The sequence below is a fragment of the Akebia trifoliata genome, chromosome 13, assembly GCF_017979445.1.
Source record: "Akebia trifoliata isolate Shusen 1 chromosome 13, ASM1797944v1, whole genome shotgun sequence".
NCBI lineage: Eukaryota > Viridiplantae > Streptophyta > Magnoliopsida > Ranunculales > Lardizabalaceae > Akebia > Akebia trifoliata.
Genome location: NC_141387.1, coordinates 18,400,998 through 18,417,843, shown reverse-complemented (window position 1 = coordinate 18,417,843; position 16,846 = coordinate 18,400,998). Strand labels below are relative to the sequence as shown.

Sequence of the window (16,846 nt, the reverse complement as noted above, 5' to 3'; positions counted from 1 at the left end):
GTAGAGAATTTCACCCACACAATTACCTCCCCCCCCAACCCCCACGCGCCCCACCCACCCAATCTAGTACTCAGAACAAATTTCCTTTTGGGTCAAGCTGCAGCAATGGTTGTGGCCCAATAATTTTAGGGAGTACTTGTTCCAACTGTATTGGCAGTTTAGATTGGGTCTCAAAAAAATCTGGAAGGCAAAACATGCTCACGACCTAACTTTCACAAACCAGAGGATGCTAAAAAAATATAAAACCCACAAAATGGACCCAATAAAACATTGCAACCATCAGCTTTTACAACTTACCTTGAGTGAATGTCATGCTAATTTAAAGAGAAAAATAAATAAAAGATCCATTGTATTTCCTTGACAAGGGTCCCAAGATGCACGTAATGGGACAGATGATGAAATGAACTACGAAATTTCACACCATCACTCCAGTGAATATTTTTATATAAGTGACACTCACAGGCCAGGCCAGAGATGCAATCCTAAACATCACCTTCCCCCCCCCTTTTTTTTTTCCACCAATGCAGAAGTCAAAAACGAGTTGTACTTGCCGATATATTTTTACATTCGTCACCCAGACGCACGATTTCACCAAATCATCCTCAATGCTAGCTTTCATGATGCCTCCTTTATCATTGGAGATACCAAAACCACCTGAAAAAACTGATTTGTAAGAAGTGGTACAACTAGATATAATAAGATGCATAAGGGCAAATTACACTTTCACCGCCTAAGATACGACAATTCTATGTTGACCACCTAACATTTTGATAATTGCACTTACATGCCCTATAGTTATATAACAGCCTGGCTTACCCCCTTTCCGTCTACTCACCGTCAATTAAACAGTTAAAATATGAATTTTTCACCTTCATAAAGACACTATTTTACCCATTTTAAATCATCCTTCTTTATCATTAACAAAAATATCCTCGTGAAGAAAATGGGCTCATAAGTAAAGAGAGATTGTTTAGAAGGGGATATTTTTTATTTTTTTTAAATCTATTCTTTTTTTTCAATGAAAGAAAGATAAAATAAATGGTTAAAATAGTAAAATCACATTTGAACGTTATCAACATTTTTCATCGGAGAGGCAAGTGCAATTGTCAAAACTTTAGGGGGCCAAACACAGAATTTTGCCAAAACTTAGGGGGTCAAAGTGTAATTTACCCTTAATTAAAATGAGAAAAAGGAAGTAGAGACAGCAGTGAAACCTGTGGTATTGTCTCAAGCAAATGGTCCATCAATGCAACCTAGTCAACTCTTCTACTCTCTTGCAAAGCTCCTCCACCGAGACAACCATTGCCTTCGAAATCTCGTCCATCCGGCTTCGGCTAAGGTCGAGGAACGACTCAATCAAATCCCCATCCAAGAAATTTTTTGCATCCACAGTTCTCTTCTCATTGTTGAATGACCTCCACTGCTCATGACTCAATCCTCCTACGCCCTTTATGACCTTGACCAAGTTTGACTGAAGCTTCTCCAAGAAAAGGTATTGGTCATGGGAAAGCGAGGCAATCACCCCAATAACACCATTAACAGTACCAAAAATTACGGTTGGAATCTGACCCACGTCAGAATCTGGAAGACGCATGACAAGGGAACCGTGTTGGAACCGGTTGACAAACTCACCAAGGTGGTATTCTCCAACAACCTCTAGGCGGCTCCGCTCCTCGTCAGTAGCACCCTCACTGTTCTTTCGAACGGTGAAGAGGTTGAAGCTATTCTCTGCACCAAGATAGATATCATCATCAAGAATCTCAACGGCTGTCATCCAGTTTGCGTTGTAGTCACGGGCCCGCTCCTCGATTGCACCCTCCTCATGCTGAATATAGATCACCAATCAAGGTTTTTCTTTGAGAGAGAAATGAAGTGAAGCAAAAAACAAAACATGCTTGCTCATAAATCCACTAATATTAAAAAAGTGGGATGTTCTCACATTATTTTTTACAAAGGTTTGTAGGACCCACATCAAGATGTGTTGAAATCTGATTTTTGGTGACACACACACACACAATAATCTCCATGTGAGATCCCACCTGTTGAGACTAAACCACAAAAGATCCTTCTAAATGGATCTAGTTCCATTGCTCCAAAACATGGTTGGGAGCAATATTGGTAACACACAACATGGAAAAACCGATAATTGAATCTTCAGGTTTGATATAGTTCTCTTCGAAGTAAACATAGGAAAAAAGAAGGAAAGAGAAAAAAGAAAAGAGAAGAGAAAGGATGAGCAATTAACATATTAAACTAGTTTCCTCATATTTTACTCTAGTCTTCTTAAAATGTTTCAATGGCTCTATATACAAGTCCCCTAAGGAGACAAAATAGACAATTGAAAAAGAAAAAAATAATCAATAATCTATGCCATACCCCAAACAGTGAAGTTGGCAAATGGTACTTATTCACCACTCAACTTATCTAAAACTACATCTTTCTCCCCCCCCCCCCCTTTTTCTTTTTTTGGGTTGGAAGGACTTTTTTTTTGGCAGGGGGGGGAGGGGGGTGTTACTAACCGACAGACGTTGGCATTTCGAACAATCTTTGGCATTTAACTCGGCAATTTAGAGCCCTCAATGTGCCCCACACAGCTCACTGGTGCCATATTCTCATCACAATCAACTTTCCTTTATTTTGTACCCTATCAAGGCTATTCCTGCTTCCCTCGAAACTACTTTTCCAGATCAACAGATGAAGATAGTAGAAGGGAGGAGAGAAATAACAAAAGACTGAACATGGAAGTTGTTGAGACTGTCAACATCGGAGATGGCACTTAACCTCAAGTGGCTCGTATAGGGACAAAGTTGATAAATAGATGAATAGTACTCATGGAATTCTTTAGGAAGAACCAGTATGTTTTTTCCTAGTCTTTCGGAGATAAACTCTACTTGGACCTTTGCACTCATTCATTTCAACATCCTAGCCTCTATTACACCCATTTTATGAATATGATTCTTCATTCTCGACATTCAACTACATAAAAGCATAGTTGGCTTTGTTGTATCCTAAAAGAACTTCTATTATAGTTGATTGTACTCGTCAATCCCATAACAAGGCAGAAACAAGCCTCCGCTTTAGCCACTTAGCACAAATTTTATGACTCACATCCTCATCAATTATTTCATAGGGTGTGGACTGAAGCATAGGCCAATTAGTCTCAAAGGAGCTTCTTATGATAACATAGCCAAAAGGCTTCTTCAAGGATAAAATAAGTTATTGTTCAATTATTTCTCATGGAAAGACTAGTTTTGCATGGTGTCTTGATCGCCAGTGAGTTAATAGATTGTAGAATTATCTCAGGTAAACTAGGACATGTAAGATTGATTTGGAAAAAACCTTACAATTAAGTAAATTGTCTTCCATTCAATTTTGACATATAGGTTGAGCCAACTACAGAAGTTTTACAGAGACAATAAATAATCTTAAACTCATCAGATTTGCAATCAAATGGTTTCACACTTCACTTTGTTTACGACACTATTATGATCATCAATGTTACCTCATCTCAACTAAGCCTCCTTAGAAATATTTTGTATTGTTTTGAGATAGTCCCTGGAAATGATAAATCTTTCTAAAACGTGTTTGAGGACAGTGTAATCCCTAATCTTGAGTCTCTTGATTGTGTTTTGGATAACTAGGTGGGTCAATTTCCATCTAACTTCTCAATCTCAATGTGAAGTTCTTATTTAAGTACTTTTACCAATCATTACTTCATCTGAGTGTAGTTTAATTTCCCCATTCCATCATTTGGGGTATGAAAGTTCCATCCGAAAGTGTATTTCATGAATTGGACAACCATTTTAGACAAATTCATTATGGTTGATTATCACATAAGACATTATCATAGTTATCATAGTCAATTTATACAGCCTTTGCAAAGCCAACGATGAATCTGTCAATCTTCTCATCCACTGCAATTTCGTATCTGGTCGCACTTCGTCTCTTGGACATTTATTGGATTAATTCCAGATACCTATCTTCTCTCTTCCTTGGCTTTCAAATCTAGAAAAAGAATCATACAATGTTGATCTCGAGGGGCATTTTGAAAGAAAGGAGTAAGATATTTATTACAAGAAAGTGCAACTAGTTCATGAAGTCATACTCCATATTTTGGGCTTTTTTTCCTGGTGTATTATCCACTCCAAAGAATTTTAAGAATTGTTTTTGGAGGACTTCGTCCATAGATGGGGCTTTCTTGTTGGGAGGCCAATTAGTTTATAGTTAGGTTGTTCCCCTTTGGTAAGTTGAACTTTCTAGGTAGGTCTCTTCGACCTCCTCGTAAGCTTCTTTTTTTGTTTTATATGATCTTACAAATAACACCCCCCACCCTCGCCACCCAAAAAAATTAAATAATAAATAAATATTTAACAGTTGCTTGAGGTTATTCTTTCCCATCAATCTTGAGTAGCATGTCATCTCTAAGTGTCTTTACACACCAAGGTATATATCAATACAAAAACATCAAAACCTTAAGAAATTATAAATGCTGAATATAGCAATAGGTTGCAAAAAACAAAAGCCAAGATATATAAACTTTAAGTCAATTTCTTTCGTTGACGTAGACCTTGTATTATCTAAAACAAGGTCCAATTTCTATAATAGGCCTTGCATTGGTTCCTAATATTGAACATGATTAGTCTTGAAAGTATGTGGTTGCCTTGAGGATTGTAGATTTTGAAAGGGAGAAGTTCAAAGATATGAAATTAAACGAAAAAGCAGAAGAATAAAAATCAAAAAAACAAGTTTTAAATTTTGAATTATAAAAATTAAGTTGGTAAGTTCTAAGGTTTACAAAAAAAATTGTCAAGTGGTAAGGATAATGCTCTAAAAAAATGAAAACAGAAAGAGAAGAAAATTGCACAACACAAAAAAAGGACTCAAGAACCAATAAAACCTGGAAAGCAAAGCATCCAATGAGTACATACTAGAGTATTCAATTCATTTTCAATATTTTTTTCCCACAATTCACGAATTTTGGCCATGGAGATGTACAACAGTAAAAATATGATAAAGAAGATGGTGCTGAAATTCATGATGTAATGAAGAGATCAAGCGCTCTGGAGATATATACAGAGGATTGGTCACTATACCTTGTATATTAGCAACGAGATCGATTTCATAAGATCACCAACAACAATGAAATCTCCACGGGTTTGGAGATAGAGTGCAAGTATGTGTCCATGATGTCCACACTCAGATTGCAACTCACGAGAACCATCATCTCGCAGCATCCACTTGTACAACTGAATCTTTTGATTAATTGCAGCAAGAAGTTTTCCATTGAAGGCATTCAGAGAGTAAACTGCTCCCTTAGTTTCCTTTTCTACAATTAATTGTAGCTTCCCATCTTCAACTAAGAAGACAAGTATCCGGCCCTACAATTGTTGAAATTGGTGAAAGAAATAGAAAATTATAATGAAATTGAGAGTGCCATACTAGAAAAACAGAAGATTTGAACAATGAAAATCAAATGGTCTGGTATGTTAACATGAGCCACAAATTCACACACACAAATCTTATTGTAATCATATTATTAAATTTCAATAAATTTCAATGAAACATACTATAATATTTCCATTTCCACAAAGCTCAACACGAAATTTAGCCGGCAGTTTTTGTGTGTACTTTAGTGGAAATCACTATTCATATTGCAAAATATTTTGATGAACAATAAATTTCGGCTGAAAAAATCAAATTTCATATGTAGAAGTGCTTAGAAGAGTAGTATTCTTTGTTAGTTTCTAATTAGTTTTCAAGTTTCTTTGTCTAAATTCGTTTTTATTCTTTAGACTATAATTAGAAGTGCTTTTAAGTGTCCAAATTGAGTTATAATAGGATTAGAAAGTTGTTATTATGTTATAGTTAATTTTGGAATATTAATGTTTAGTATTTTAAAACATTTCTAAGTTTTTATGATGGAGTTATCTATATAAGGAGGTTAAAAAAACCAAATTAAATCAATTCAAACATATCAATTCAATTCTCTTTTCTCTCTTAATAGTTACTTTCTATTGGAAATATTAGAATAGTCAATTCTAATTTGACTAATATTAATTTATTTCATTTTATTTCTTATTTTCTTTGCAAGGTCATTTATGACCATTCCCTTATTATTGATTATAAATTTATGCCAAGCTCTTATTATGAGACTTGACTTTTCTCTTCTAAAATTCTTCTTAGTATCAGAGCAAAAAAAAGCCTTTGATCCTCCATATTCGTTTCTCTTCCAAACTTTTTTTTCTCATTAATCCCGCTATACTAACCGTACTCACCTAGCAGTAGCCTCATCTGGACTCCCCTTCGGAGGCTCTTTTCTTTTTTATTTATAATCTCTTAATCGCATGTTCCGATAGAGACTTTATTAGCTCTTCACATTTTGCAATAGAATTTTGCGCTGTGATTTTTGCCCTATGTTAGGGTTTCTCTTTACTATCAAACCTTGTGTTATTGGGTGAACTTCGATCAGACTCCTACCTTGCGTTGCGATCAAAGCCACTGGACCTAATCTGCCTTACGACAACAGTCGCTTTTGGGTGAACTTCGATAAGCCCAATAGCCTCAATCCATCTTGCGACAACAACAACGTGCTGTTGTGCGCATCTCGATCAAACCTAAAGGTCCTAAACAAGCTTGCAATCAGACCAACAAGCTTTGCGATCAGTTTATATGCCCTAAACAGACCTGCGTCACCAATAAACAAAGGTTGGAAGCTTTTATGATCAATTTATATGCCCTAAACAACTCTTCGATCAAACCTACAGGCTTGGAACAACCCTGTGATTAGACCTACAGGCTTTGAACAACCCTGCGATCAGCCTACAGGCCTTGAACAGCCCCGCAATACCAGCAACCAATGGTTGGGAGTCTTGCGATCAGCCTATAGGCTCTTAACTGCCCTGCGATCAGTTCTACAACAGTTCTAGAGTTGTACGAAGACCTACGCCAACAGTAGAGGTTGTCTCTATGACCTACGACAGTAGCTGAGGTTCGACAACAACAGGAAGAAATATTTTTTTTGACTATCTTTGACAATAACAATAAGAAATATTTTTCTTTGACCTTCAACAACAAGGGGCTTTGACAGCAATCAATTGTCGTTGTTTTTGGTGTAGCCGACAGCAATCAGTAGCATTATCTGACCTTTGACAGTACTAATACGGGAGATCTCCCTTCAATCCAAAGTTTCTTCATATTAATAGTGTGCAATGACAACTCACGAGACTAAGGACTCTCTCCAAAATTCGAGACCTGCCCTCTAAAAATCCTTATATTCCTTTCCTGTCATATTCCCTAATAAATGGCGAAAGGAAGAAGCCTCCACAAAATGTTCACTCTCCTCGAGAAACAGGACAAATCCCACCCCTGAAAAGCGAAAGAGTTGTTTCAGAATGACCTATGATATCCCAAATAAACCAAAGAAGTCTCCATAAAGCATAGGAAAGTTCACAGTGTAAAAGAATATGATCAACAATTGGGGATCACAAAACCTTGAGAAATAAGAAGATCAAGTGTGGGGAGTTATTCAAAGTGGCTAGCCAAGTGAAGATTCACACCTTAGAAGGGGCCTTTGAACCCCAAATGGTATTCAAAGGGTATTGAACAAGAAGGTGATCGAGATCCATGAGTGCTTGTGCGAAAGAGTTAATAGTGAAGTTTGTACCTTTGGTACAGGTCCACTTCATCCTGTTTTCTTCAGTGACATTCCAGGTAGCTTCATCAAGATTAGTCATTAGGTCAACTAGGTCCTAGATTTCTCAATCACTAAAACCTCTCCAAAATCCTATATCCCAAACGGTCACGTTTTCTTCAAGATTCAAAAACTCTACCCAAGGAAGATTTTTTTGAGACAAAATATTGTAGAGACAGGGGAAAAATCACAGAACGCCATGTCCCTACAACACCAATCCTTCCAAAATCTAAACCCTATCACCCTTACCAACTCTATACCGCACCCACCTCTTGAAATCCTTTAGCACGCTTATGATACCCTCCAAAAGCTACACCCATAAGACAAATTCACCCCTTTACTTTCCCATCCGTTTGGCTTCTCTTCGCAGTTTGCCGTCACAACTCTTTTCCACAAGCTTAAGTTCTCATTCCCAAACCTACACAGCCACTTGCCTAGGTGGGCCTTGTTAGCCACTCTACGATACCTAATGCCTAAACCACCCTTCTTGGGAATGCAAATTACCTTCCACCTTAAAAGATGCATCTTCTTACCACCGTCCTTGTCATGCCACAAAAAGTCTCTGATTAATCTCTCCAATCTAGCTTCAACACCTTTCAGGATTGAGAACGACGACAAATGGTAAACAAGGATGCTAGCTAAGGAGCTCTTAATCATAACTAATTTTCCGCACCTCGAAAGATACTTCACCCTTCAAAGAGCTTAGTCTCATTTCCATGCGCTCAATTACAGAATCCTAAATGGCTTTACTTCTATAATCCGTTCCTAGATGCAAACCCACACCAACAACTTGCTCTCCAATTGATGTTCAACCCCTATACCGCTCCGAAACAACACAGAACCCCATCAAAAGTCTCACCTAGTCATCTAACACATCCAAAAACACTAGGGTATCATCAGCGAATTGTAGGAAAGAAATATTAGGGGCATCTCTCGCAACTGAGAACCCAGAAATCCAATCTGAACTTGTCGCTCTATTAAGGAATCTCCCCAAGACCTCAACCACTAAAATGAAAAACAAAGGAGATAAGGGGTCCGCTTGTGTCAAACCCCTAGAACTTCTAAAGAAACCAATCGAATTACCATTGCTAATGATCGAAAAACAAGCAAAAGTCACATTTCATAACCCAAACAATCCAATTAGTCCCAAAGCCCATCCTTTGCAACAGGTATATCAAAAACTCTCAATTCACATGGTTGTAGGCTTTATGCATATCAATTTTGCATATCAAACCCGGTCTACCCGATCTTTGCCTGGATTTGATGCATCCATTAGCTACAAGAATCCCAACTAAGACCTGTCTCCCCCAAACAAAAGCCTTTTGCTCAACTCCTATCAGACCCTCCAACCAATTCACTAAAACCTTAGCTATGATTTTATAGACCAAGCCCACAAAACTAATGGATCTAAAATCTGCAATATCTACTACTCTAGACTTTTTCGGAATCAAGGCAATGAAGGAACTATTGAGACCATGAAGCAAGATGATCCACCATTTTGTTAGACACCCTATAGAAAAAAGAGAATCTAATTTCTTTAAAGACCTTTGATACCTCTAAAATCTTGATTATCCTCCTCCTTGTATACCAAGGAGCTGCTACTTGACCTAGAATAAATTGGATGGCCAACTTTGAATCTAAATCCACACAAATCTGGTTTATCCGGAGAGATTGTGTCAACTTGAGACCTTCTCAAATTGCCTGAAGTTCATGCATCAAAAATTTATCCTCAACAGTGCAGCATGCAAAGCCAGGTACAGGCATCCCCTAGAAGTCCCTAATGATAGCTCCTTGCCCTCCAAAACAACATCTAAGGGATCCATTTGTGTTTAGGGTGTGCCAACCCCATGGAAGTTTTTTTCCAAATGCATCTCATGTCTTCTTATGGAAGAAACTTACATTAATAACCCACGAGTCAAAGAATCGCCTAGCTCCTGAACTATCTTTGACTTTTAGTTGTAAGAAGCAAAACCGCAATCGAAGATCAATTGGATCAAAGGTTCAAGGAATTAGAAGATTGCTTGCTCAAGAAGATTCGAGAGATTGTTACCTCTATAATCGACAATCGTGAGGTCTTTTCCAAATGCATCTCAGTCTTCTTATGAAGAAACTTACATTAATAAACCACGACTCAAAAAATTGCCTAACTTGGACTGTCTTCGACTTTTAGTTGTAAGAAGCAAAATTGCAATCGAAGATCAATAGGATCAAAGGTTCAAAGAATTAGAAGAGTGTTTACTCAGGAAGATCCGAGAGATTGTTACCTCCGTAATTGAAAATCGTGATGGCAAGATACAAGGTAAGAAGTAGGAAGATAAGAGGACGGCCTTCCAATCAAACCCTTGCCTAAATCTAGTGAAGCCACATCCCCTGCACAAAATTCTGGTAAGGTTGCAACCTACCAGCATGCAAATAGTGAAAATGAGTGTATAGGAAATAGGGATGTCTGTGACTTAGATATTGAAATTGATGATGGGAAATCAACTATTACTTCGGAATTGCTAGAATCTGTGAAAGAATTTACGAAGATTGTACCAGATGATATGTCAATTAGAATGTCCGTTATGAAAGAAATTTCGCCACATGCTAATTTTACCTCGGGTGTTAATTTTCATAATTATCCACCTCATCAAACCAGCCATAAAGCAACTATGGACGAGTTGTACCTTGAAGAAATTGTTAAGGAATGAATGATTACATACATTATGCCAAGTTTGTGAACGTGTAAGAAAGATCGGATATCATTGAAAGTGGATTAGAGCAAAACATGAATGGAAAAAAAAAAAAAAACCTTCCAAAACAACTCGAGGATGAGTTTTCTCAAAGAAAAAGGGGGGGGGGGGGGGGGGGGGGGGGGCGGGGGCTGATGCAGGACATCTACAATTTTAGTTGAGTCTTAAATAGTTTCCTAATTCTAATAGGATTTATTTTTACTTTCTAGTTCTAGTTGAATTTCTATTTTCTAGTTCTTTTAGGAGTACTACTCCTTGTTAGTTTCTATTTTTGTCTAAATTCATTATTATTCTTTAAGCTTTAATTAGAAGTGTTCAAATTGGATTATAATAGGATTAGAAAGTTGATATTATGTTATAGATAATTTAGGAATGCTAATTTTCAGTATTTTATAAGGTTTCTAAGTTTTTAAGATGGAGTTATCTACATAAGAAGCTTCAAAAGAACGAAATTCAATTCTCTCTTCCCTCTTAATAATTACTTTCTAACTCTTAGCTTTATTTTTACCAAGCTATGGCTTGCTTATCAATTGAATTTATTGATTCACATGAAGCACTATCGACATTTTCATGTAGAAGTTTTGGCCATCAGCTTTCAAATACCTGCAACATCATATAGCGAAGTGTTATTAATCAACATTTTTATACTCAATAAGGTAGTCTATTAAAATTTTATGATTTATAAATGTGTTTTTGTATTTATTTTATCATTCTCAAGATTTCAATGAGAACTTCACAATATTTCCATGAAACTTGTTTTATTTCCATACTAGTCAAATTATTTACATTTCCAAGCTAACCGAAATAAACATCAAAAACCAAAATTTAACAACTTAATTCTGGACTACTAAGATATAAATTTCTTAGAACACTGAAGAAAGTCAAAGTTTAAAAGAAAAAGTGAGGATATTCAATCTAAAAAAGTAGAATTCGAAATAATGGCAAAATAGAAGAAATATGCTAAAAGTCGAAAAACATAAAATAATAAATAATCAAAAGTAAACTGATTGAAAGGAGATAGTAATAAGAAATTCTTTCATTGAATGGTGTATAGTCACAGGATATCCAATCACATAATAAAATTGAAAATCAATGGGGTGGTCCCTTATGAGCCGATCGGAGAGGTGCTGGTGGACTTTACAAAAACTTGTACAAGGAGAGCATAAGCCAGTCTTTTCCGCATAATTTTCAATTTTGATGTCATCTCCTCATAACAAAAAGCTTGACTAGTAAGGTCTATTAGGATCGATAAGGTTTTTCAATTAGTGGTCTCAATGAGCTGCAACAGGGCCTCATGACCAGATGTTTTCTCCATGGCTTTCTTTAAGAATTCCTGGGATATAACACGAATGATCTAATCTTGGTTGTAAGGATTTTCAAGAAGAGAGCTTACTTGATTATTGTTCAAGCAGCACATTTGTAGCATTGATGTCAAAGAAACTATTAGTTGACGGTATTGCAAAATTTTAAGGCGGTCGAAATATAAAATCATATAGCCAAAATTAGTTGAGAATATTAGAGACTTTGAGGCTGAGGCAGTCAACATATAAAATCATAGAAAAAGTTTTAGCATCTAGGCTGGTCATATACATAATTGGACCGGAACAAGAAGCATTTATGAGAACTTGACTATTCTCGACAAAGATTTTTGTAAAATTGACTTAGAAAAAGCACACAACCATGTTAGTTGGAAATTTTTGGGATATCTATTGATAAGCCCATTCAGGATTGTGTAAAATTGACCTAGTATAAATGGATAGGATGAAGATGAAAAATGAAATGTGTCTCATCAGCTTTTTTCTCACTTTTTGTCAATGGGAATCCATCGGGTTTCCTTCAGAGCTCCAAAGGACTAAGGCAAGAAGACCCCTTATCCTCATTTCTATTTGTCATGGTAGCGAAAGCCTTGGGAGAACTATTGTGCAAAGCAATGTCCATTGGTACTTTGGAAGGCTTTGTAGTGAAGGATGAAAGCCTTTCTGTTTCACACGTTCAATTTATCGACGACACTCTAATTTTTCTCCATGGCTTTATGGAACAATTGAGATTCCAGAGGTTTTCTTCGTTGCTTCTTGGTGAATTCAGGATTACCCATAAATTTGTAGAAAAGCGCAATTTACGAGGTAGGCTTAGTCAAAAATCTCAAAAGGTGGTCTTTTGGTTTTCAAGTGGGATCATTCCCATCGTCTTACTAGGGTCTCCCTCTTAGTGATGTAATGTACAAAAACCATGGAATGTTTGGGACCCGATTATAGAAAGGGTAGAAGGTCGGGCTCCTAGAGCTAAGTACCTCTCAAAGGGGGTAAATGGAAGCAAGCTAATAAGAACTACGATTTATTTTCTACCCTACTCTCAATTGCAAGAGGTACAAAAGTGAGGTTGGAAAAGCAAATTAGAGACTGACTTTGGAATGATGATAACGAAAACAAGTATTATCATTTTGTGAAGCGGATGTTGATTCGTTCCATAAGAAGAACGGCAGATTAGGTGTTACAAGTCTTCAATGCATGAATTTCTCTTAACTAGGAAAGTGACTACAAAGCTTGGCCAAAATCAAGCAAGTTCGTGGAGAAAGATCAATGTAAAATATGGTTAGAAAGCTCTTAGATTATAGAGAAAAGAGGAGAGATCATCATTATATGGTTATAGTATTTCTAAAAGCAATGCTAGGATTTTGCCAAAAGGTCAGAGGAATGCATTTAGGATTGGTAAAGGTTAGATTTCAAGAGAATCAATGTTATGGTGATTTGCCTATATCTTTGTTGTTCTCCCCCCCCCCCCCCCCCCCCCCCCCCTCTCCTTATTTTTAAGAAATGAAGTATCCAGGCCTCTTAGAGCACCTAACTAATCCTCGGGCACATGACTCTTCCCTCTTTTCTATTTCTTCTAAAATGAATTATCAATTGAAGCTTTCACGAGTAATAGTATAAGCGAGTAATCATAGGAAGTTGGCTTCAACAGATGTTTTAATGATCAGGAGGAGCAAGACATAACCAACCTTTTCAACCAATTCAAATTCCTTTCAAGGGAATGGACATGTAATCGAGAGAGGTCTTTCTCGATCAAAATAGTTAATTCATCCTTGGTAGCCACCTCTTTTACCACTGTTTCCTCATATGTATGTATGATAAGTAAAATTGTATTGGATGACCAACCGAAGTTACAAGACTGCCAAAAACCAAACAAAAGAACCAGACACCACTATACATATGCAATACTACCAACCCTATCCCACCTACAAGACTCTCGTGGCTTCCATATGGGACAACAAAGTTCCCTCCAAGGTATCATTTTTCATCTAATTAGGTGGTTTGGATAATATTTTGACTATTGATCACTTAATTAGTCAAAATTTTGCTATATCTAATTATTATATTCTTTGTAAAAGGGAAAGGTGAATTAATAGACCATTTGTAGATGCATTGTCCATTCTTAGAGAGACTTGGTCCTATTTCCTATCTTTGTTTCATGTGCATTGGTTTTTTTTCAAGTTAACAATTTCAGAGTGGGTAGATCATGACCTTCTTACGTAGAGAATCTTGTGGGCACTCATACATTTTGCAATATCTTAGGAACCTAGAAGGAAAGGAAATGAGTAATCACTTCAGGAAACTATCATTAACATATTAGGGTAGTTGTTCTTTTGATGCAACTTATTCGATAAATTCAAAGTGTATTTTTTTAGGACTTGGAATTTGAGATGGACCCTATATTGAGTTGAATTTTCACCAAGGAGATGTCATGTATACAGAACATGACTGCGGGGCATGCATGCCACCTGTCCTAACATTCGATTCTTGGATTCATTACAAATAAATATACCAAGAAAGTCCCTCTTACCTTGGTGGGCTCATTTTCCTCAGGCAAAACGTACGCAGTCCCCACACAATAGTATATGTTACTGTCATCTGCAAAGGAACAACTGAGGATGGAGCAGCCATACTCATAAGTATCAAGTGGATACGTTGAAATGAACTCAAAGGTCTGATCATCTAACAAACGGACAAAGTGCATTTCAGATTCTTCAGTGCTTGACTGGCAATACTTCAAACTACAGATAGCAAAGGTCCGAGAATGCTCTTGATGACAGATGCGACGTGCATGCTCCCCAAGAGGGATCGTACGTATATGAAGCTTCTGGATATCATCAATTGTGCCAATAGTAAGTTCACCTTCTTTTGCAATGGCAAGGCTGTAGATAAATAAAAGAAAAATCCAATCAAACTTCCTAAATTGGCAGATTATCTGAGAAACTGCTGGAAATTTCAGGCCCATTAAGTGAAAGTTTCAGGTATATCAACATGTGCTGCCCTTGGGAATAAGAACAATGATTAAAGATAGATATTAAGGGGAGTTGGACAATCAATTTCTTTTAACAAACACTTCAATAAATAATAAAATGATATTATGTTACGCCACTGTTCTAGTACATGAGTAAAAAATAGTCCAAAAGATGAACAGTTATCCAAAGATGCTGAAGAATAATCCATTCCCCCATGTCTTGTGGGCCATAAGTACAGGCGAATAGATCAAACAGTTGAGCACATCTTGAGAAGGGCCCTCAATGGATCGGGTCCGGATCAGATTGGGGTCGATTTAGTACCGATACAATAAGGATCGGATCGGATCCAGTACTAATCCGATAAGTATCGATTCAGACCTTGTCGAATCGGTTTTTTATTGGATCTCAATATTATGATCCAGATCCAATCCTTTAACAATCAGATAGGGTCCGGATCGGGCCAAACCCGGTTTTTTTATACAAAATCAAAATAATCTTTCATTATCTCAACAAATATATAACACAATTTACGTACTTTCTAACAAATTATCGGATTGGGTCCTCACCAGATCGGGGCATGGTTGATCCAGATCCGATCCAGTAAGATATCGGATCGACACCTTATCGAATCGGATCCTTATCGGAATTGAAAACACTGATCCAAACCTGATTTTATCAGATCAGAATGGAGCAAATTTTGGGTCTGATCTGATCCATTAACAGCCTGTCTTGGACCATGGTTTAAAGTTTTATACCGTCTTGGAATGTCTCGGCTAAGACATTCCAGTGTTTGCAAAGACGAGCAAAACATTGATCCCGAATAGAAGTTTAAGACTGTCTTGCTTTTCCACTGACCAAGACATTGCCTTGAGAGGAGATTTTAAACCTCCAGTAATCTTTTTCTTTTATTATTTTATAGGTTAGGAGTGAAGGTGGGGTTTTAATAGATTAGCATTTACAGACCACACAGTTCATAAGATTCAGATCTAGATTTCCCTTCATGAAAGTAACACAAAACTCAAACAATAGTTTGGTAAAGCTTATGTACCTGTCTGGGAATGCAGCAGAGTTGAAAGGGCACATATGGCCCACTTCTTTCAAATTTACATTACTGTAGAGTAACTTCTTGTTACTACTGTAGATGACAGTTGGCCTATCTGATGCAGCAAACACGTGGGTGGTACTCTTAGAAGAAAAAGTACGGAGCGTTATAGGCTGGGTTCCAAGAGAAACCTTTTTCCTGTCTGTTAATTCACCAGTACTAGTGTCCAAAATAAAATTGAACAGATGACCATCTCCAAGGGCACATAACAAGTAAGATACCTGAAAAAAGAACAGAAGTGTGCAAGCAAATTAGAGAGCTAAAAGGGGGGAGGAACCACATCATGTGCCTTGCAAGACCAAGAATCAGCAAAAATGAGAGTAATAAGCATACATACCCCTTCAAAGGCACATAAAAGAACAGAGCGAGGAATAATCTCTCCTCCCAAATGCTCCTTTGTGATGAGGTCGAGACCAGGAAGGGAAAATATTCGAACACTCATATCCGTCCACATTCCAACTGCAGCAAGCTGACTATTGTTCAGATTTTCACCGATGGGATTTATGTCAAGGCATGATATATCATACTCCAATTGTGCATGTTTTACTTCAGTCAATATTCCATCACCGATTTCTAGGTAAACCAAATGGCCACCCCCAGTGGCTAATAGAACCTGTTAATAAACAAGAAGGAACCTAGTGAGACAACAACATGTTGGGGTAAAAGAGGAAAAATAGTCAAGTTAGAATGGAATTATTGAAAAGAGGGTAAAAGAGGAAAGACAGTAAAATTGGAGGAATATTATTAAAAAATGGGAGAGGAGGATAGGAAAGATGGTAAAGTTGAATGGGGTGAAGAGGAAATGCATAAAGTGGGATAGGAGTGCTATAACTGGATGAGACGTTTATCCCCCACAAAATGCTAACGATGTGACCCACCGTCGTGTTTTATTACGCACACAACACACACACACATATACATATAAGATAATCTAGGGTATCCCACATCCTTTTGTTCATGTGTAGTACATAAAACACACAAACAACATAAATGATGTGACAGCCACTCCAACATATATTATAGCCCCACCATTGTCACAA

At 37.1% G+C, this 16,846-nt stretch overlaps 1 protein-coding gene across 1 annotated transcript in view; it reads right to left on the bottom strand.

Annotated features, from left to right (window-relative positions):
- Positions 1–332: 332 nt before the first annotated feature.
- Positions 333–16,846, bottom strand: part of LOC147388044 (DNA damage-binding protein 1) — an 80,722-nt gene continuing 64,208 nt past the window's right edge. The window contains exons 15-20 of the mRNA XM_086420896.1: positions 16,144–16,419; positions 15,753–16,027; positions 14,263–14,614; positions 5,094–5,378; positions 1,215–1,825; positions 333–654 (exon numbers count right to left, since the gene is read on the bottom strand). Of these exons, the coding sequence (XP_086277022.1) occupies positions 1,244–1,825; positions 5,094–5,378; positions 14,263–14,614; positions 15,753–16,027; positions 16,144–16,419 (1,770 nt within the window). The 3' untranslated portion in view covers positions 333–654; positions 1,215–1,243. The remainder of the gene's footprint in view (positions 655–1,214; positions 1,826–5,093; positions 5,379–14,262; positions 14,615–15,752; positions 16,028–16,143; positions 16,420–16,846) is intronic.